Below are 23,872 nucleotides of genomic sequence, written 5' to 3'. Positions count from 1 at the left end.
CTGAAGATAGTGGAAGTAACATTTGTGCTAAAAAAAAGTGACATCTCTGGACACACAATTTTTGGAATTGTGGGTGATAGCATTTATATCCCTTTTGTGTTGATGAGTATCCTATGAAAACACATTTTAAGGGTCTAGGATCAAGTTTACTCTATTACCACTGTGAACATGGACAAAAGATACACACCCAAATATTCTTAGAACAAGTTGGTTGGATGTGGACACATTAGGATAAAAGGAGGACTGAACCTCCGTAGGGCTTTTTGAGGCTAGAATACTAGAAGGTAGTCTATTAATTAGATAACAGGCAGTGAGAACAAGCGCTCCCTAAAACCTTTTAGGAACCTTGTGTTGAAAAATAAGAGCTTGAGTTTGGTCTAGAAGGTGTCCATTTTTCCTCTCAACAATCGCATTTTGCTGAGGTGTTTTGACACATGATGACTCATGAATAATACCTTCCTTTTGACAAAAGGAAATAAGCCCATGATTAAAGTAATCTTTGGCATTATCGGATCTAATAGTCTTAATGCTAACACCAAACTGTTTTTTTAAACATTGAGAAAAAACGTTGAACCACATAGCTGACTTTGGATTTTTGTTTTAGTATGAAAACCCATGTGACTTGAGTACAATCATCTATAAAGGTAAGGAACCAATGGGCACTAGAAACATTTGGGACAATTGAGGTACGCCATACATCAGTATGAATTAAATAGCAGGGACAAGTGCTCATATTATTACTAACTGGAAAAGGTACATGCTTGTGCTTAGAATGCTAACACACTTCACAATGAAGACTTTCCACGTCCAATTTGCTAAAAAGGGAAGGGAATAACGATTTTATGACTCTAAAAGAAGGATGTCCATGGCGACAGTGATGTAGGAAGAGATTCTCCCTGTTAGTCTTTATTGAATTAGAGAAAAAAGAGTTGCTATTTTCTAGGTGTGGTGGCTGATTCGGATTGTCCAAGTAATATAAGACATTCCATTCTCTAGCATGTCCTAGCATCCTCCCGAAGTACTTGTTCTGTAGTATACAAACATTGTCATAAAAAATAGCATTACATGATAGGTCTTTTATGAGTTTTTTTATGGAAATCAAGCTGACAATTTAGGAATATGAAGGACAATTTTAAGGGTTATGGATGGGCTTATTTGTACTTCTACTTGACCTGTTACAGTCATCAGAGAGTCATCTGCAATGGATATTTTCTTGTTGCTAGGGCAAAGGGTGTAAGAAGAGAAATGTTTAGGTAGGGGTGTCATGTGGTCGGTAGCCCTAGAATCCGATATGGGTTATAGTTTTTTTCTGAGGTAGTAAGTTCGAAAGAAAAAAGAAACCCACCAAAAGTACCTGAATGCACTAGAGAACAACTACCTGTTGACTTATCCAACTTTCAACTTATTGAGGAATGATCTCATCTTCTCTACTTCATCCTGGTTAAGTTGAATCACTCCTCCTTTGTTTTCTTCACTGGTTACAACTGCTATGTGTGCTTGTCCTCCCTTTCTGGTGTTGTCTCCTTGTTTTTCCCCACTCCTTGTCTCGGTTTTGGGACCCCAATCTCTACAAGGTGGCTTTCCATGCAGCTTCCAATATTTATCACGAGTATGGCAAGGCTTGTTACACAAGGTACGCCACATTCCATCACCTTTCTTCTCCATATTGGCTATTCCCTCCTTTTTCTGGTCTACCATCATGGCCGATTCGAAAGCTACCATGGCTGAATTTTCCATGGTTGGGGTTTCTAGTATTATTCCCCTTCTGCTTTCTTCACTTCTGACCATAGCTACTACTTCATTAATTCCTGACATTTTTTCTTTTCCAAGGATATGGACTCTTACTTGATCAAAATCAGAGTTAAGCCCCACCAAGAAATCATAGACTCTATCTTGCTCAATATACTCTTTGAGCATTTTTGAATCATCTGAGCACTTGGCTTTTATGACCCTGTAATGGTCTAACTCCATCCATAGTGATTTGAGTTGATTGGCGTACTCTGTAACAGTCTTGTTTCCCTGTTTTGCAGTCACAATCTTCACCTTGACATCATATATTTGAGCAACATCTTTAGCTTTGGAGTCTGTCTGCTCCATGGCATTCCAATCTCCTTTGCAGAATTAAGAAACATGCAAGGATCAATGATTTCTGGGATCATTGAGTTCCGTAGCCATTCCATGATCATAGAGTCCTCTTCATACCATTTTGTAAATTTGGGATCTTCTTCTTTGGGTGTATCTTCAGTCAAGTGGTTAGCTTTCCCTTTACCTTTAAAAGTTCTGCAAACAAGTTGGGCCCATGTCAAGTAATTATTCCCATTCAATCGGTAGGCAGTATTAAGGTTCTACTGTTATTCCTGAGTGTTATGTGACTCAGTATTCACCACTTCAGCAATTGGGTCTACCATGTCCATTGCAGTACAACGACCATAACGTAATGAGTATGTATTTGATTTTTGCAACAACAACTAAGAAACAACACTGCAAATCATAGTAGCAATGAAGGTTGGCTATCTTAAAAAAAAACTATTGACAACAATGAAGGCTGCTAGCTAGGGTTTTGGTTTGCATAGTCAGAGCCAGCTCACAATTTAGGGTAGAATAATTGATATATTAAATTATGCTGAGAATACAATTCATATATACAAGGCTAGAAAACAATTTTAGGAAGTATAATAATAGCACCTAGACAACCAGATCTCTATGATTCAGGGATATTCCCATCATACCCTATAATTGTAATCTCCTAAATAAGGAAACAACACAACTGATAAAACACAGATTCTGACAGAAATAATTCAGCTAATAAAACAGATTCTAACAATTTATATGCAACAACTTGAGAGGGAGTGTTAGATGTAATAGGCTTAGGCCCATCTCTTTGTATTTTTCTATTTATAAATGGATAACCCTATGTGCTCTATACACATTCAGCCTGTGTTGTTTTCTCTTTTATTTCAACTGTTACAATGTTAGATTTTCGTAATTTATTTAAAATACACCATATATACATATTGATGAAATATTCAAAAGTATCAAATATCGGATAAGTGAGGCAAATGAAAGTATTGTTATTTCATTATACTAATATGGAAATTAGGTTTTTTTTATTTGGTTAAAAGCTAGTGTGTAGATATCTGGTCTCTAGAATTTCTATAACCTACTTCTACTAATATGTAATCTTTTGTTCTCAGGGTGAGGAGGATGAGACAGCGATAGACGTCAATTTTTCTGGAAGTTTGGCCTTTGATAACATCGTGCTCCGTTATATACCAAGTTATTATCATCAGATGCCACTTAAATTAGGAGTGTTAAATGGTGAAACAAAACTTTCAGGATCCCTTTTACGACCGTAAGATGAACCATTCCAGTTTTTTAGTAATTCGGTTCATCAGCTAAAATTTGGCATTATTGTTGCTTGTGATGATAACTGATATCATCTTCTTGGGAGGTTGCACGTTGCACATTGGGAAATCTTAGCCTTTAAAACAAACCTCTAAAGCCTTAGGTATAGTAATGATAGAACCAAAATGTATGCAATACCTGAGGGAAGTGATTTTTGTCTGTTTGGGGAGCATCTATAGTATTTTTGATGGTATAGCGTGGATTGTCTTCAAAGAAGGTGGCATTTCTGATGATATAGAACCTATGTAGTTTCCCGAGGGTATTGAGGCATGGTTTCTGCATTTGTTGGTTTTTTTCTCTCTCACCACACATTATTATTGATAATGGTAACTACGGAGGACAACCAGAAATGACCCTATACGAACTAGGAGGCATAGTCAAATAGATTGTCATAGTCTTGATTTGTAGGAAATTTTACATCATAGTATATTCCTATCTGGTGATTTGTGATCGTATCATTAATTATTTTATTTTGTCTGTATGCATTGTTTTCTCTCTGATGCAGTTGCACGAGTTTGTTATACTTGATAATTTTTATATGCTACATAATGTTTCAATTATGCTTGTTATTTAGTTTTGCTATTCTCACCAAATTCTATCACAGATTTTCTGCTTTCCTCAATGGGCTAGCATTCACCATTAATAACACTTGGTGCCAATTCTGTTATTCTTACACAATTTCTCTTAAATTTTAAAAAAATAATAATGCAGAAGGTTTGATATAAAGTGGACTGCACCTACAGCTGAAGGGTCTTTCAGTGATGCTCGAGGAGACATCATAATCTCACATGATTTTATTACTGTGAATTCTGCTTCAGCTGCATTTGATCTGTATACTCGAGTTCAAACATCTTATCCTGATGATTTTCATCATAAAAAAGAGTTCAATATTCCAAGAGCCATCCCATTTACAATTGATGGAGTTGAGTTGGATTTACGTATGCGTGGGTTTGAATTCTTCAGCTTGGTTTCTGCATACACTATGGATTCCCCAAGGCCTTTGCATTTGAAAGTGGCTGGAAGAATAAAGTTTCAGGGAAAGGTTTTAAAACCAATTGGCAATATTACAGAACAAAATCTTGAGATGACAAGGCAGAATGTACAAATGTTAGATAAAGGAATTGTAGATAGTCTTGTTGGCGAGGTTTCAATCTCTGGTCTCAAACTGAATCAACTTATGCTTGCCCCTCAGTTGTCTGGGTTGTTGAGAGTTTCTCCCAAGTGTATTAAGGTGATGCATAAAATTCTCTCTTACAAAAATGGTTTTAATTGTGAGCTATTGTGGATTTATTGAAGTTTATTCTCACTGCTCAGCCATATTGGATCACATTTTTATCATTGTTCATGGACATGGTTTCTAGTGAAGATGTTTGAATTTAATGTTTGAAAATCACAAAAAAAGAATTCTTAGTAAAATATTTCTTGTTCAATGATAATTAATCACTCAATTGGTAGTTGTTTTCAAAGAATTGATTTTGAACAATCACTTATTTACATAATTGACCTCCTGAACAGGTTTATTTGTTTATTTCATGAAATCCTTTTCCTAATTTCCACTATACTATTATCGTATGACATCTTTTAATGTTGTCATGTTTGTGTTAAGCACCTGATAGCTGGCATTTTTTTGTAGCCAGGGTCAAACTGTTAAAATTCATTTTGTGTTAGACTAGTTTATATTATCTTCTGAGCAAAAGCTGTTTTGTGTTGTATCTATCTGTAACCTAGAATTCTAGGGGTAAACTGTTACCCTCCAAATCCTATGATAAACTCTATTATGTTTTTCTCTTGTTACGATATTTATCCTATTTTATCGTCATTATAGTGTGTCAAGGGTTACCCTATTTATCATGATTATATTGTGTCTAGGATTACTCTATTTATCATGATTATGTTGTGTCTAGGGTTACCCTATTTATCATGTACTTGTGTATCAATTTATTCTTATAAATAGAAGATTGTGAGAGGGATCAATTAAGCCCTCTAGAATTATTTTACAGTTTCTATCTTAAGTTCTCTTTTTCCGTAAGCCACTGATCCTTATATATACATATTTATGTAAATATATATCTATTTCCACACAAACACACATAGATAGATCTGAGAAAACTATCGACATGTACAGAGTAGGATCTGAGAAAACATCAGCACCATGTTTGGATTGTTTATCATTGGAAACAATTGGAGAAGATATAGCACGAGCTTCAACCATGTGAGTTTTGTGAAGTAAATCACGTATGTACTTGGTTTGAGTCATGGGAACAGAATTGTCATGTAAATATTTGTCTCAAGATCAAGAAAATAGTCTAATTGACCAAGCTGCTTCAGAGAGAAAGTAGAATGAAGCTTTTCAGTAACACTCTGAATTAGACTAGGAGAACTGCTAGTTATGATAATATCATCAACATAAACTAGAAAAAAAATAACCTCAGTTTCCTTTTTATATATGAACAAAGAAGTATCAAAAGTACTAGTAAGAAACCCAAGCTCGTGAAGAGTAGTCTGCAGACGAGTAAACCACTGTCTTGGGGCTTCCTTCAGCCCATGAAGTGTCTTGTTCAACTTCCAAAAAACAAGTGACTTATCAGATACCTCAAATCCAAGAGGTTGCTGCATATATACAGTCTAATCCAGAAAACCATTTAAAAAAGCATTATTAACATCAAGTTAAAACACTTTCCACCCATGAGAAATAACAACAGTAAGAACAACTCTAATTGTAACTGGTTTCACCACTGGAGAAAAGGTTTTATGAAAGTCAAAACCTTGAATTTGAGGAAAGCTTTTAGCAACAAGACAAGCTTTACATTTATTGATTGAGCCATCAACATTTTCCTTGATTCTAAACACCTCTTTACTACCAATAGCTTTTTTGTTAGAAGGTAAAGAAACCAGATCCCAAGTCTTTTGATTGATTAAGGCCTCATACTCTTGCTGCATTGTAGCCTGCCTGTTTTTATCTCAAGAACTTGTTTAACACTAGTATGTTCAGAATGAGATAACGATAGAGATGGATGAATTGTGTTGAAGGATGCCAGAATTGGACCGATTTTGCATTGGATGATAGTTCAGAACAGGTGTAGAAGGAGAATCTGACACAGAAGATGATGGAACACCTGGACTAAAACCAGAAGGGGAAACATTTGGTGTTGAATCACTGTCACATGACATGGAAGTGCTAGGTACTGAATTTTCAGGCTGTTGAGGTGGTGAAAACTTTGAACTTAATGTGAAGTACTGACTAAGATCTTTAATAGAATTTGGTGATTTAGGAAATAAATCAGAATAAGGAAACCGATGCTCATCAAATGAAACATCCTTTGAAATAAATATTTGACCACTAGAAGATAAGCATTTATAACTTTTATGTGTCAATGTTTACATTCAATAACTCCATTTTGATGATGAGTATGAAGACAAATTAGTCTATGAACAATGCCATGATGACCTAAAAAGTTTGTAAAAGGACATTATTCACCACCCCAATCAGACTGAACATTTTTAATTTTCGAATTCAATTGCATCTCAACCATGTTCTTAAAATTTTGAAAAACAGTTAAGGTTTCGACTTTAGTTTTTGTTGGCAAAATCCAAGTATATCTAGAAAAGGCATCAACAAAAGAAACGTAATACTTGTATCCTGCATGAGAAGTAATGTGTGCAGGGCCCCACATATCAGTAAAATTGAGTTCTAGTGGAGAATACTCAGAATTAGATTCATGAAAGGGCAGTCTATGAGATTTTCCAGCACAACAGGATTTACATAAACCAGAGTCAATTGTGTTGTACGCTGGAATATTACAATGTTTGAAGACAATATTCACAATATGATTACTGGGATGACCTAATCTTTTTTCCACCAATCAAACGCATTAGTGTCAGAAATAGACTTATTAACAGTGTTTATTACAAAGGAAACTGGAGCCGAATGAGGAGTGGACACAAAAGTGGACTGCAGCTGAGATGGTTGATTGAAAAGATGAACATTGGTGAAAGAATACAATCCATTAGCTCCAACAACTCCATTGCAAACTGACTGACACTTAACAAGTTTTTAGTAATAGAAGGAACATGCAGCAAATGCTATAATTGAAACAAGACTCTGGAATCATAAGGTGATAGAAAAGAAGATGAACCAACCCAAGAGATACTCAAACTTGCACCATTTCCAATGAAAACATGATTTGGTCTTTCAAACTGTTGGAGTTGTTTAATGTTTAGAGGTTCACTTGTGACATGAAAACTGCCACCAAAATTTTAGTATCCAAGAAGTATTGGCATTACTTGGTGTTTCAGACTTCATGATCATTGCACTAGGTTGACCAGTGGTATTAGATTTGTTGTTTGGATTCAGCCTAGTATTTGAAGTCTTACAAGAGCCAGCTGAGTAAGGAATTAATTGTTGTGTGGCTGGATCAGTGAAACACAGATTATGTGGCTGAAATGAGACATCATACCGGAAGTGACAAAATTAGCTGTATGACCAAATTTTCCTGGCAAATTGGGCACTGAAAATTAGTGAACTTGCCACCACGTCCTCTAAAAGAACCACCGCCACCACTAGGGGATCCTTGAAACCTCCGCTTGGAGTAACACCTCTAGAGGAAGAGCCTTGAGTATAATTCAATGAAGGTTGAACCATGGTTTGAGACTCTTGCACATAACAAGTAATGTTTCATGACCATACAATAAAGCTTCAATCTCATCAATAGAAGGTGTGTGTTTCTCTTACTTTCAGTTACAGACACAACATGAGCATAATCTGATGGCAATCCTACCATAATAGCATGTACATGTTCTTCATGTTGGACAAGAACTCCAACTGCCACAAGCTCATCCACATAATTCTTGAATTTCAGTAAGTAGTCTTCCATGGATTTGGAATCAAGTTTGACAGCTCTCATAGAAAGCTCGAAGCTTTCTAGCAGGAGAGTTAGTTTGAAGACTAAAATATTCATGGATCTTCTCCCAAATATCATAGGAATGAGTAATCAAGAACACGACATAAAACTGATTTGAAAAATAATGACTTATTTATTGATATCAATCGCACAAATTACATTCTAGTTGGAAATAAGACTGATTTATTATTCTCATTTATGAAAAATACATTCTCATATCCTCTATGAGAAATAGAGAAGATTGGGAGAAAAGATCCCTTGTGTGTTTTGCATACACATAGGGTAATTTATTTATATTGTAAGATATGGGCCAATGCCCTTAATACAGAATAGACTAAGCCCAAATAACAGAAACACACATCTTAACATCTAACACTCCCCCTCAAGCTGGAGCATATAAATCATATGTTCCAAGCTTGTTACAAAGATAATCAATTCTAGGTCCTCATAAGGACTTAGTGAATATGTCTGCCAACTGGTTGCTTGAGTTAACAAACTCAGTCTTGATATCTCCGGATATGATTTTTTCTCGAATGAAATGACAATCAACTTCAATGTGTTTGGTTCTCTCATGGAAGACAGGGTTAGAGCTAATATGGAGAGCAGCTTGATTATCACATATAAGTATCATGTGAGTGACATCTCCAAATTTCAATTCACTAAGCAATTGTTTAAGCCACACAAGCTCGCAAGTAGCTGATGCCATAGCTCTATATTCTGCTTCTGCACTGGACCTTGCCACAACACTTTGCTTCTTACTTTTCCAAGATATCAGGTTGCTACCAATAGAGACACAATATCCAGAAGTAGACCTCCTATCAGAAGGGGAACCAGCCCAATCAGCATCTGAATAACAAACAATTTTTGTATCGTTGTTAGGGCCATATAGCAAACCTTTTCCAGGTGATCTTTTAATATACTTCAGTATGCGAACAACTGCATCCCAATGGTCTTCACATGGGGAGTTTAGAAATTGACTCACCACACTAACTGCGAAGGAAATGTCAGGACGCGTAACAGTAAGATAGTTTAATTTACCAACTAGTCTTCTGTACCGTTCAGGATCTGAGAAAGGCTCCCCCTGATTTGGTAGGAGTTTGATGTTAGGGTCCATAGGTGTCTCAACAGATTTACAGTTCATTAACCCTGTTTCCTCCAAGATGTCTAACGCATACTTCCTCTGAGATATGACAATACCATCATTGGATTGTGCTACTTCAATACCCAAAAAGTACCGGAGTTTGCTAAGATCTTTGGTTTGAAAATGATGACAAAGGTGTTGTTTCATCTGAGAGATGCCAAGATAGTCGCTTCCTGTGAGAACAATATCATCGACATACACTATTAAGTAGATACATCCAGCACTCGAGTGGCGATAGAATACTGAATGATCCGCTTCACTGCGAGACATACCAAATTGTTGAACAACACAACTGAATTTACCAAACCAGGCCCGAGGAGACTGTTTTAGGCCATATAAGGATTTGCGAAGACGACATACCAATCCAGATGACTCCCCTGAGCAACAAAGCCAGGCGGTTGCTCCATATAAATTTCTTCATGCAAATCACCATTGAGGAAAGCATTTTCGACATCAAGTTGGTAAAGAGGCCATTGTCAAAGAGCGGCCATGGCAATGAAGAGGCGAACAGAGGTCATTTTTGCCACTGGAGAAAAAGTATCACCATAATCCAAACCAAAAATCTGTGTGTAGCCTTTGGCAACCAGTCGAGCTTTCAGACGATCAATCGTGCCATCAGGACCAACCTTGATAGCATACACCCACCTGCAACCAACAACAGACTTTCCAGATGGTAATTGGACCAGCTCCCAAGTTCCACTTTCCTGTAAAGCACTTAATTCATCCATCATAGCTTGACGCCAACCAGGATGAGTTAAGGCATCACTCACAGATTTGGGAATTGACACAGAAGAAATGGATGAGAGACAAGTATAAAAAGATGGAGATAATCTGTGGTAATTAAGAACAGTATAATGGGGGGAAGGATTACGGGTAGAGCGTATACCTTTACTGAGGGCAATAGGCAAGTCAGACTCAGTTGCTGGAGCCGGAGGAGACACATGAGGCGGCACCGGAAGTGAGTCATGAGGGAGACGATTACGGCGACTATAAACCTGAAGGGGTGGAGGTGAAGGATGATCCTGTGGTGAATGAGAGTCTAAAGAAGAAGACAAAATGGGTGGAGCATCACCAGGAGGATCACATATAAGAGGAATATCAACAGTAACAGGGAGAGGTACAGAACTAGAAGATAGATGTGAAAAGTAAAAAGAAGACTCATCAAAAGTGACATCAGCAGAGATAAAATGACGATTGAGGGAAGGGGAAAAACACTTATAGCCCTTTTGTGACCGTGGAAATCCTAAGAAGACACATTTGTGAGACCTAGGAGATAACTTATCAAGACCAGGACTAAAATCATGAACAAAACATGTAGACCCAAAAACTCGAAGAGGTAATGGATGCAGAGGGTCTTGAGGAAATAAGATAGAATGAGGGATTTTTTTATCTAGGACGGAAGATGGCATGCGGTTGATAAGATAACATGCTGTGAGAACTGCATCTCCCCAAAAACGTGAGGGTACTTGACCATGAATAAGAAGTGTACGAGTTGTTTCAATAAGGTGTTTATTCTTGCGCTCAGCCACCCCATTTTGTTGAGGGGTATAAGCACATGAGGTTTGGTGAAGAATGCCATGAGAAGCCATAAACTGTTTAAACGGTTGAGAAAGGTATTCACGGCCATTATCACTACGTAAATTTCGAATAGAAACCCCAAACTGTGTTTTTATTTCATTGAAAAAAGATTGAAAAATAGAAAACAACTCAGAACGATTCTTCATTAAAAACAACCAAGTACATCTGGAATAGTCATCAATAAAGGTAACAAAATACTGAAAACCTAAAATGGACTTAACACGACTAGGTCCCCAAATGTCAGAATGAACCAATGAAAAAGGAGACGACACCCGTTGTGAGACACTACGAGGAAAGGAACTACGAGTATGCTTCCCTAACTGACAAGACTCACACGACAAACTTGATAATGTGGACAACCTCGGGACAAGTTGTTGTAGTTTGGCAAGACTGGGATGACCGAACTGAGCATGAAGAAGGGATGGTGACTCCATGACAACGTCAACATGTGGAGAAGGGCGGAGATGATAAAGACCATGAGACTCACATCCTGTGCCAATCATGTGTTTCGAACTCCGGTCCTGCAACCAAACAGAATCTTTAGTAAATGAAATAACACAATTAAGAGTACGAGTTAAACGACTAATGGACAATAAGTTGAAGGGAGACCCAGGGACATAAAGTACATGATCAATTGATATGGATGGAAAAATATTAACAGTACCAATACCATGAGATGAGACTCTAGACCCATCAGCCATTGTTACTGAGGGTAAATTATTCGGACATGACAAGGAAGAAAACAAGGACTTGTTACCAGTGATATGATCGGTGGCGCCTGAGTCAAGGACCCAAGGTCCGAGGGAGTGAGTTAGACCAACAAAAGGTGTACCTGTACGTGCAACAGATGCAGATGTAGTGGAACCAGAGTGCTGATGATCCTCATACCATTTGAGAAATTCGTTAAAGATTGCAGGTTTGTCTACGATATTAGATGAAGTAGGATGGTCTGCAGACGGTGATCGGGGAGGTGGATCTGAATTTGCCATTGCTACAGGTCGAGGAGGACGTCCATGGAGAGCATAACATCTATCAATTTTGTGGCCTAACTTGCCATAATGGTCACATTTTGGACGTCCTTTACTTGGTTTGCGAGACCGACTTCGATCATCACGTTGAGCAGCCATAACAGAGGAATCATCAGTATGAGGGGATGTCTCAGTGACGGGTTTGCTCGGTATACGCAAAAGAGCAGAACAAGTAGAAGTAAAGTTGGGTATGACAGGAGAACCCAAAATCTGATCACGGACATGAGAAACATCATCAGAGAGTCCGTATAATGCCAACAACATGAAGAACTTTGATCGTTGTTCCAATTCTTCAGCAGGAGTGGAAGCAGGAGGTAATATATCATTAAAGTCATGAAGAAGGGCATGAATTTTACCCAAATATTTTGCCATAGGACCAGGATTGCGCGGACCAATAACAGTTAATAGGTCCTGACAAACACCATAAAGACGCTGAGTGTCATTTGTGTATAACAACTTCGCTTGTGCCCATACTTCTGAACATGTTTCATAGGATCGAAACATTTGTTTCAGTGAGGAGTGAATGGTGGACTTTATAACAATGCATAACTGAGCATCAATTTTCATCCAGCGGGAAGTGTCATCTATGGGAGCAGTAGTCACATTTTGAGTAAGATGATCTAAGTACCCTTGACTCTTCAACCAAAGTTTGATGTCGGACGCCCATGTTGCATAATTTGTGCCATCTAACTTGTCAATGGACAAGTGTACATTCACATAATTGGTATATATTGAAGGATCAGAAGATGAGCCGCCAATAGAAGTGTTTGTAGACGAGGAAGACGCCCTAGAGAGGGAGAAACCCTAAAAATTCAAAGTGCTCCGATTGACGCAACGACCACAGATCCAGAAAGAGGGCGAGGAGGCGATCACGGCGGTGCTGATCGGCGGCGGAAAGCTCCGGCGACGCGCCGGCACGCGCGGCGGCAGCGGCGGCAGCGGCGACTCTTGCGGCGGCGCGTGGAGGCGCGTGGGAGGTCCGTTCGCCGCGATCTTCGTACGACGGTGGTTGCCCGGCAGAGACGATTCCGATGGTGTGGTCGGCGGTCGATTCTGGAACTCCGGCGATGGCGGCAGCGGCGACGGCAGCGACAGCGGCAGTGATGGGTGCCGGAGACCGTGGAGTTGACTGGAACTATTCCTGTGCTCTAGATACCATATGAGAAATAGAGAAGATTGGGAGAAAAGATCCCTTGTGTGTTTTGCATACACATAGGGTAATTTATTTATATGGTAAGATATGGGCCAATGCCCTTAATACAGAATAGACTAAGCCCAAATAACAGAAACACACATCTTAACATCTAACATCCTCTATTTGTAATAATCTAATTCTCCTAAAAAGGGAAATAGGGAAACTAGAAAAACAAAATAAAATAAAAGATTATGTATCTATTTCTTCTAATTAGGAAGATTCTAAAGATATTTTCTCTAATTACACCAATTCTTACCATCTCTATTTGTAATAGCCAAAACTTCTAGAAAAAGTAATAAATATATGCTGAAATAAATAAGAAGTTTCTGAATATAATTTTTCCTAATTACTATGGAGATATTTAGAATATCTTTTATGCAAATAATCTGCACTGGACAACACATGGGCAGACAGCTTCTAATTTTTTGTGGGCCGTTCATCCCATTATGACATTGCTTGAGTACTGAGTTTATTCATCCACTTGTGGATCTTGTTATATGACCATCACTCCTTTGTACAATATATACAGTTCAATCCAAAACCAGTAGAATAGACCCCCTCTACCAGGATATATTATAACTAACTATTCATTTCAGTTTTTTTACGTGAGATGTGCTTCTTTATGTTGTCAGTCATTTTGTTGTGCTTCTATCTGACGGTTCCTGATGGAAATCCTACATCAATTAGAGATAAGATCAATTTATATATAAGTAGGTACAAACCTTAATTTGCAAGCTGATTTTGTGAGATTGAGTTAGGCTTAAAGTTCACTTCTTAACATGGTATTAAAGTCATTGTTAGAGCCCATTCTAGTGAGATTTGTTATTTGTTGGACATATTGTTCCACCCGCTATCAGACCTATATCGGATCACCCATTAATGTTTAATCTCACGCTCAAGATGTGTGTACCTGAGCGTGAGGGAGTGTGTTGAAAGTCCCACATTGATTAGAAATAAAGTTAATTTATAGTATATAAGTAAGTGCAAACCTTATTTTACAAACCGGTTTTATGGGATTGAGTTAGACTTAAAGTTTATTTCATACATTCAGATTATCTAGCTCTATTTAATATATAGTGGTTGTAACTGTCAATTATTTGTGAAATACAGTTGGATGCATCTGGTAGACCAGATGAAAGTCTTGCAGTTGAGTTTGTTGGGCCACTACAGCCCAGTAGTGAAGATGGTCTGCAAAGTGGGAAATTGTTGTCCATTTCCCTTCAGAAAGGGCAATTGAGGGCTAACATTTGTTTCCAACCATTTCATTCTGCCAACTTGGAGGTAACTAAATTTAAATTTCAGGAGTGCTGTTTGATTCTAGATCTGTTTGTTTGTCTGCTTGAAAGATTTAGTTCACTTAGTAATTAGACCAAAAGTTGGTATTGAAACTTTTGCTTGAATTTTTTCAAATTAGCTGGAGCTGACTTGTAGGTACGGCATTTTCCACTTGATGAATTGGAGCTTGCTTCTCTTAGGGGAACCATACAGAGGGTAAGTCATCATACCAGCATGTTTGGATTTATTTTTCAGCATCTTCCTTGCTCTTTGTTGTACTTCTATTTGACATATCTGGATCCTTTCAAATTTGATCCAATTATACCAGGGAGAGTATCTGCGTGAACAATCTATCCTGACATTTGAACCCTGATTCCAATTTTAGAGAAACAAATTCTGTTAATGAAAAAAATGGCATATGATTATTGATTTTAGTTATTGTTTGGTTTATCATTTACCATACCTGAACAAGGGTTGTCCATGATTTCCAACTTTGGTTAATTTTTCATAAATTGAGACTATGTTTGCGAAGATTTCCGAAATTGTTATTCTTCTATGCTTTTTGTTGTGTCTCATTCTTAGAATTTGGAATTGAGACCTAACTTGATTCTACATAGTATAGTAGTTGATAGGAACTTGGGTATTTTGAGATAACTAAGTCCAAAATCAAGTAGTATGAGGTATTATTCCTTCATCTGTCATCCCAAGTTTTTTTCCAGTTCTACTTGAATGATAACTTGCATGAGGTATTATTTAATGGTCATGTCACAGAAACAAGTTTGAATTGTCTGCTTCTTTGATATCAGGCAGAAATTCAGCTTAATCTTCAAAAGAGAAGAGGACATGGAGTCCTGTCTGTACTTCGGCCAAAATTCAGTGGTGTGCTTGGTGAAGCCCTAGATGTGGCAGCTAGGTGGAGTGGAGACGTTGTGAGTGCGCTAAACCATCTTCGTATATGTTTGCACATAAATTTCGGTTACATGCTAGTTTCCTTATTGCTGTCTGGGTAAAATAAAATCGTATCATATCTGGGTAATGCTCATTACTTTGGTTCTGTTAGTTTATGTTCATTTTTTTAATTTAAATATGACTTACACAAAGTTAAATCTAAAGTAGTATCTCTTTATGCTTTCCCTTGGTGATTGTCAGTAATAGATCAATATCCTTTTAACATAAAAAATACAGGTTTTCAGTTGATTATCTGATTAAAATGTGTATAGGCAATGTGTTGAGTGAGGGCTATTTTTATGAGAGCGTGATGAACAAATTTCAACCACATATTCACCATCCATCAATGAGGATTAAAAAGTTACTTAATTGTTGCATGACCACAAAAAAGTCATATGATTAATGTAACTCACTTCGTCCCTTACTATATAAGAAATAAGAAATACATTAGAGTGACAGGATATGATAAGTGAAAAGATAACACCACCATATCATGTTGCTACAAACAAAATTACCGATCACATTTAGGATAGTTATCCTATCCTATTCTATCATATCATGTCCAGCAATTGGAGTCTAAAGATTTTATTTTGTTTACCTTAGAATTCAAAGAGCATCATCTATTGAATTCAATACTCATTCTTTTTTGTAATACTGATCCCCCAATTGGTGCATTATTATTCAGATCACTATTGAAAAAACTGTTTTGCAACAAAACTACAGTTATTATGAACTTCAAGGTGAATATGTGTTGCCTGGTACCCGAGATCGTAGTTCTGTTGACAGAGAAGGTGGCCTTATAAAAAGGTTAATGTCTGGTCATATTGGCAATGCTATATCCTCTATGGGCAGGTGGAGAATGAAACTTGAAGTTCCTAGAGCAGAGGTTGCCGAGATGCTTCCCCTTGCAAGGCTTCTTTCTCGAAGTTTGGATCCTGCTGTTCGTTCAAGATCTAAGGTTGCATCACTATCATTATTTATGCATTGGAAGTTACATATATTCATTATCAACCCTCTAAATATAGCATATTAATATGCTTTGCTAATGCCATAATTTTGGCAACTTATGGAAATGTATATCGTATATCTAGATTTTGTGTCTAGGCCTTTTTTTAGTTGTGTAAATATATTAATTTTGAATTTATTGTGCTCACTACATATGTAAATAAATATATCAAATTCATGATTTTCATTCTGCATATAGTTTACTACACGTGCTTGTTTATTTTCTCTCTGCCTATTGGCTTGCACATAAAGAGAGGAAAATCAAAACCAGGCATGGCTGATGGACCCATTGTTGACTTTTATTGTGGAAAAATAAGACTCATTTATTATTCTCAATCATAAAAAATACATTCTGATACTTTCTATTTGTAATAATCTAATTCTCCTAAAAAGGGAAATAGGGAAACTAGGAAAGTAAAATAAAGGGAAATAGGGAAACTAGGAAAGTAAAATAAAATAAAGATTATATATCTATTTCCTCTAATTAGGAAGATTCTAAATATATTATCTCAAATTACAACACTCCCCCTCAAGATGGATCATACAAAATTGTATGAACCAAGCTTGGAATAGTCAAACTCAATTGTAGAGAACGCCAATAAACCAAATTGGACAACAATGGACAAGGGCGAACTAGCACCATGAAACTTCAACTTGGACAGCAATGGACGAGGGAGATTTCCATCAAAAATGAATGATGACTTGCAGCAGCAAACAACAACAAACTACAAGAACAGATGAAGGGCCTCCAGCGGCGAACAACAAACTGTAGGGACTGGATTGCCATCAATAGTGGCAAACAACAACAAAACTTCAAGAACATGATTTCCATGAGTAACATATGGAGGCCTTCAAAACAATCACAAACCTGTAGGGACTTAACTACCATAAACAACAACAAACCTTCAGGGACTTAACTGTCCTAAATAGCAACAGACCTGCAAGGATTACACTACCCTGCAGCGGCACTAAAAGGCTAACTTAACAGCCACAAACCTGTAGGGACTTTAACCACCTTGAACAACAACAAACCTTAAGGGACTTAACTGCCCTAACAACAACGAACCTTTAGGGACTTAACTGCCCTGAACAACAACAAACCTGCAGGAACTGAACTGTCTGCAGTGGCTAACAGCAGCAAACCTATAGGGACTTAACCACCTTACAGCAGTTGAAACAACAACAAACCTTCAGGGACTAACTACCCTGTGGAGGCTGAAACTTTTCTTCCCCTCACGACTAAACGACATATGCACGTCAATGACAGAACGTGAAGGTGGAAGAACTGGTGAGAACCGATCCGTACTTGGGGACAAATCTGAAACCCCTAACATCGAACGAGCCAAATTAGCGGACGGTCTCATAGAACAACTCTCAGTGAGCTGTTACAACAAGGCATTAGAACAACTCTCAGTGAGCTGATACAACAAGACATTGGCAGAAACCAAAAACACCAAAGATTGGGACTTATGATGGCATCAAAAGGCCAAAGACAGGGTGGAGGTCCAAAGTTCTCTGCAGGACTACTCCTAAATGCTTAGCTTTGTATCACACATGGACATACTAAACTTGAGCCCAAGAAGGAGGGTGCATGGATTCCAACTCCTCCAAGTTGGATTAGAGGCGGAACACCCAAAGATCAAAAGACTGTTCAAGGGTTGTAGAGAGATTGACACTAGCTCGCAAAGCGGCGAGACTCCTGTTTGTGGCGGCAGCGACTGACTGCAGCAGCAGTTGACTGTGCCGGCACCGACCGTGGCATCAACGGCATCAAAGCAGCGGAGACGACGGCAAGAAGCACCAATCAGTGCTGCACAAGAAAGGGAAGAAAAGGCAAGAACAACAACATAGCACGGCGCGAGGCGAAACCCATTGGTGGAGGCAGAGAGCCCTTCGCAATGGAGAAGAAAGAAGTGACGAAGTGACGTCAAAAGCGGACTAGGCATCGAAAGAGGTCTCCCTGGTCATTAAACGTGAGGCGAAACCCATTGGTGGGGGCAGAAACTAAAACGCAGTAACGAGATGGAGGACCGACGATGCAGAAGCGTGCGGTCAAGAAGACGAAGATGCTATGAAGATAATGAAGATGGCAGCAATGGCTGCTCTGGAGGGTTAGAGCATAGAGATGAAGGTCTGGCAAGACGACCGGCAGCGGCGCGGTGTGATTTCGACACCGAGACGACGGTGCGTGACAAACACGCACCCGAGACCAGCTGAAGAAAGGCGGCGCGTGGAGGTGCGTTGCGAGGAGTCTGGTTCTGACTCTGGCGGGGTGGACTGTCGCTCGAGGAGACGATCCAGATCTGCTGGTCACCGTTGAAACTGTGACAGTGGCCGGCGACGGACAGTGGCTGGCGGCGGACAATGGCCGGAGGCGGATGGAGGACGAAAGTGGTGCACAACGTAATTATCAATGAAGGCAATGGCCTTTCATGGTTCCCTGAAGAAGAGACTTTCACTCTTTGATTGGCAGGCAATGAGAATGCCAAAAAAGATTGGGCATCACTTAAATTACCCATTATGAGATAAATTCTGGAAGTATAGCATATAGCTAGATCAAATTAAAATCTGGAAGTATAGCTTATAGCTAGGTCAGATTTTAACTGGAAGTATAGCTTATAGCTAGGCCAGATTATGGAAGCACAACACAACTTTGTGGAGCTGTTATCAGAAAAAAAAAAAAACAAATGTATTTGGTAATATTGGAGACAAAGCTAGAATTCTAAGGTAGAACTTGACTAAGGCAATTGGAGCCCATTAAAAACATATGTTAAAGAGGAGACTTTTAGGGGGCCGGCCGCCGGTAGACAGCAAAGACAGCGGAGGCGGATTAGACAAGCTCTGATACCATGTGGAAAAATAAGACTGATTTATTATTCTCAATCATAAAAAATACATTCTGATACTTTCTATTTGTAATAATCTAATTCTCCTAAAAAGGGAAATAGGGAAACTAGGAAAGTAAAATAAAGGGAAATAGGAAAACTAGGAAAGTAAAATAAAATAAAGATTATATATCTATTTCCTCTCACTAGGCAGATTCTAAAGATATTATCTCAAATTACAACATTTACCAACTACTTTGTTGACCTCTATGATGTATCCGTTTCCTGTGCATAGTCTTAGAAATTAGGATAGAATAAATTGATTTCACACATACAATGCTGGAAAGCTAATTTAGGGAATACAATAACAACACTAATTTAATCAAATCCCTATGATTCAGGATATTTTCCTTTTTCATTTTAATTGTAATTTGCTAAATAAGGAAATAATAATTGCAGTTGCTTCGAGAAAACTACCTCTGCCCACTGTCAATACCTTTGTTTTCTTGGTCATTCACTAGAGACCCAGCCACTGTGCCACACAACAAGCTCTAGTGTATCATTGTTACTGTTGCACATGGTAGTGGATCTGGCTGCTAGCTTTACTACTCTCACCTTTATATCCCCTCTTCAGATGTGGCCTCACCTCCATTGTGCCTTGAGTTTTTCAACGCATTTGCTCAGAACCATTGCAGTTACCTTGAGGCATTAACCTTTTGGATTTTGTGAGCTAAAACATGGCTTTTTGAGATCCAGATATGTTAGGTTTCTGTAATTGGAAACCTAATTCTCTCCTCTCTCAATTCACAACAGCAATACCAAAACAGAAGAATGAATCGTATTTCTTTATTTGCACACTAACAATGTCAAGAATCAATGTACACTTATGGGTAAATGCGGGAGACTAATCCCCCTCCTTAGTCTTATGTCCTGAGTATACAAGTAAACTATTCACACCTTAACCAACTAACAATTATTCTATTTATAATGTGTTCTTCCCTCCAACTAACTGTTATTACAGTTATGCTTCCTAACCAAATACAACCCCCTTTTTCCCCCTTATCCCACTCTATTCTTCTTTCTTCTTTCATATACTTTCCAGCCCCTATCATTGTCCTCCGCCTAAAAATTAACCTTGTCCTCAGGGTTAAATTCTTGAAATTGATCTTGTATTGCCACCGAGTCTTCCCAAGTAGCCCCATCAGCTCCACCCTCCTACCACTCAACCAATATCTGTTCCACTAAATTCTCGCCCTGTTGCTTCTGTCTCCTGCCCAACACATGCTTCGGCCAAAATGAGGGCCCTTCTGCCTGCAAGCCCTCGGGTAACTCCTTTTCCACCTTCTTTGTTCCCACAACCAATTTTAACTGCGATACATGAAACACAGGGTGGATTCGTGCTGTATCTGGTAATAACAGCTTGAAAGCCACCTTTCCCACTTGTTGCACCACCTTAAAAGGTTCAAAATACCTGGCCGAAAGCTTAGGGTGTAACCTCACTGGCATGGAGGATTGCCTATGGGGTTTAATCTTCAAGTAGACCCAGTCATCAACCTTGATCTCTGCTGGCTTTCTCTTGTGGTTAGCATGCTTGGCCATTAAATCTTGAGCTCTCATCAAATGAAATCTGAGCTGCTACAATGCCTCATCCCTGGTTTGCAATTCCTGCACCACAACTTCCACCAAAGTTTCTCCTGGAATGAACCTTGTCAATGTTGGGGGAGCTCGTCCATATACAATCTCATAGGGTGTACACCTAGCTGCCCCTTGATAACTGGTGTTGTACCAATATTCGGCCCAAGGAAGAACGGAACACCAGCTCCTGGGCTGCTCTGAACATAAACATCTTAAGTATCCTTCTAACACCCTGTTTAAAACCTCCGTTTGGCCATCTGACTCTGGATGATATGTTGACTCATTTGGAGTTAGGTGCCTTGTATTTTGAACAACTCCTTCCAGAACAAGCTCAAAAATAGGGGATCCTTGTCACTCACTATCGTCATCGGTATGCCATGTAACCTCACCACTTCCTTCACGAAGATTTCTGCCATTGTGCGAGCCGTGTAGGGGTGTTTCAAGGGAATAAAGTGCCCGTACTTACTCAATCGATCTATCACAACCAACACAGCGTCATAGCCCTACGATTTGGGAAGCTTTACTATGAAATCCATACTAATCTCTTCCCAAATTGCTTGGGGAATTGGTAAGAGCTGCAACAACCCTTGAGGTGAGGAGGCCAGATATTTGTGTTGCTGGCAAATTGGACATTGGGCCACGAAATCTGTAACCACCTTCTTCATCCCTACCCAGTATAATGACTGGGGCACCCTGCGGTATGTGTGGTATACTCCCGAATGACCCCAGTAGCAGTAGTATGGAACTCAGCTAATATCTTAGGTATCCATGCTGACTTGGCTGAAATAACCAATCTACCCTTGTAGTGGAGCCTGCCTCTTTCCAGGGTATAAGCTGAATTAGACTCAGAATCCTCATTCAATTTCTCCACTATCTTCCTCAATTGATCGTCCTCCTCTACCTCCCCCAAAACCTCCTGAAAATCCTGCTAATAGGGCCGAGCCACTATCCTCAACTCCTCCTCCTCTGCTTCTTCCCTTTTTCTGGATAGGGCGTCTGCCACCCGGTTTGTCGCCCCTGCCTTATACATTATTTCGAAATCATACCCAAGGTGTTTAGCTATCCAATTCTGTTGATTTTGCATAGTAATCCTTTGCTCCAGTAGATATCTCAGACTCCTCTGGTCTGTATGCACCACAAACTTCTGTCCAAGGAGATAGGGTCTCCAATGCTGGATAGCTAATACCAAGGCCATGAGCTCCTTCTCATAAATGGACCTGCTCAGTGTTCCCTCTGATAACGCCTTGCTAAAGAATGCAATGGGCCTCTTGTTCTGGGTGAGAACAGCCCCCTCCTCCACCAGAGGCATCACACTCAATATGAAACTGCTGGGTGAAATCAGGCAAGGCCAAAACTGGTGCAGTAGTCACTGCTATCTTCAACTGCTCCAGTGCAACAGACCTTTTAACTCTCCTTACGTACACTCAATTAATCTTGGGCCTAGGGGCTACATCATTCTGACCTCAAATCATGTAGAGAATGTTTTTAGCTAGTCTGGTTCCTTTACTGTCTCCTTCACCGAAATTTACTATTCATCTGTATATTCTGTTTCTTCTCTTAAGGAAAACTGATTATGCATGTTTCTACATTGTGTATGCAGGATTTCTTCATTCAAAATTTGCAGTCAGTGGGATTATACACTGAAAGCCTTCAACAACTGCTTGAGGTATTATCAAAAGATTGCCATATGTTGTTTTCCTTTCTAGAGATGCAATATTTGAGTCCTGATTTTGCCATGTCTTTTGAATTATTATTTATTGATAATATAATTAGTCGAATAAAATTTATTGAACAAGTTAATTTTTCTGGCTATTTTCAATGATATACACGACATTCAGACAGTGAGGGGGCTTCATGCTCCATCAAATGATGTCGTTCTTGAAGATTTAAGTCTGCCTGGTTTATCTGAACTCAAAGGTCACTGGCATGGATCTCTTGATGCCAGCGGTGGGGGAAATGGAGATACCCTGGTAAAATGTTCAGTTTTTTTGTATTCTTCTAGTAGTATAAATAGTGTATTTTGAATATTAACAGTCTTATTCTTTTATTTCAGGCAGAATTTGATTTTCATGGAGAGGATTGGGAGTGGGGAGACTACAAAACTCAGCGTGTGTTGGCAGTGGGTGCTTACAGTAATGATGACGGCATGCACCTGGAGAAAATTCTTATCCAGAAGGATAATGCCACCATCCATGCAGATGGAACATTGCTAGGGCCTAAAACCAACCTCCATTTTGCAGTCTTGAATTTTCCTGTTAGTCTTGTTCCAACTGTAGTTCAGATCATTGAATCTACAGCAATGGATGTTGTTCATTCTCTACGGCAGTTATTGGCACCCATTAAGGGTATATTGCACATGGAAGGAGATCTTAGAGGAAGTTTAGCAAAACCAGAATGTGATGTGCAAGTAAGACTACTTGATGGTTCTGTTGGTGGTGTTGATCTTGGAAGAGCTGAAGTTGTTGCCTCTCTAACCTCAACCAGTCGTTTTCTTTTCAATGCCAAATTTGAACCTATAACCCAAAATGGGCATGTACTTGTTCAGGGTAGTATTCCTGTTGCGTTTGTACAAAATAACACATTACAGGAAGATGTAGAATTAGATAAGAATCAGATTACTTGGATTCCTGATTGGGTGAAGGAGAAAAATAGAGGGAACGCTGATGATGCTGGTGACAAGAAGGTTAGTAGAGATAGAAATGAAGAAAGTTGGAATACTCAACTAGCAGAAAGCCTTAAAGGACTAAATTGGCAAATTTTGGATGTTGGAGAAGTCAGGATTGATGCTGATATAAAAGACGGGGGAATGACATTGGTTACAGCTTTATCTCCACATGCCAATTGGCTTCATGGAAATGCGGATTTGAAGCTTGAGGTTGGTAAAATGAATATAATTTTTCCCAAATATTGATATTTACTTCTCTGAATCTTGTCAC

General features: G+C 38.9%; 2 protein-coding genes across 3 annotated transcripts in view; one reads left to right on the top strand and one right to left on the bottom strand.

Annotated features, from left to right (window-relative positions):
* Nucleotides 1-23,872, top strand: part of LOC124827894 (protein TIC236, chloroplastic-like) — a 56,536-nt gene that overhangs the window by 23,547 nt on the left and 9,117 nt on the right. For both annotated transcript variants that reach the window (XR_015782628.1, XM_088100615.1), the window contains exons 9-17: nt 3,195-3,352; nt 4,117-4,636; nt 14,359-14,529; nt 14,680-14,739; nt 15,330-15,452; nt 16,157-16,429; nt 22,537-22,602; nt 22,775-22,906; nt 22,990-23,811. Coding sequence is in view for 1 of the 2 variants with exons in the window: in XM_088100615.1 (XP_087956741.1) it covers nt 3,195-3,352; nt 4,117-4,636; nt 14,359-14,529; nt 14,680-14,739; nt 15,330-15,452; nt 16,157-16,429; nt 22,537-22,602; nt 22,775-22,906; nt 22,990-23,811 (2,325 nt within the window). In the remaining variant the exon portion in view is untranslated. The remainder of the gene's footprint in view (nt 1-3,194; nt 3,353-4,116; nt 4,637-14,358; nt 14,530-14,679; nt 14,740-15,329; nt 15,453-16,156; nt 16,430-22,536; nt 22,603-22,774; nt 22,907-22,989; nt 23,812-23,872) is intronic.
* On the bottom strand, nt 321-3,185 carry LOC148204924 (uncharacterized). The gene has a single exon (XM_088100629.1). The coding sequence runs from the start codon at nt 2,095-2,097 to the stop codon at nt 1,387-1,389; it is 711 nt and encodes a 236-aa protein (XP_087956755.1). The 5' UTR covers nt 2,098-3,185; the 3' UTR covers nt 321-1,386.

Source organism: Vigna umbellata, chromosome 1 (assembly GCF_029865625.1).
Source record: "Vigna umbellata cultivar VRB3 chromosome 1, Vumbellata_1.0, whole genome shotgun sequence".
NCBI lineage: Eukaryota > Viridiplantae > Streptophyta > Magnoliopsida > Fabales > Fabaceae > Vigna > Vigna umbellata.
Note: the sequence above shows the minus strand (reverse complement) of the source record. Positions and strands in the feature narration are given on the sequence as shown.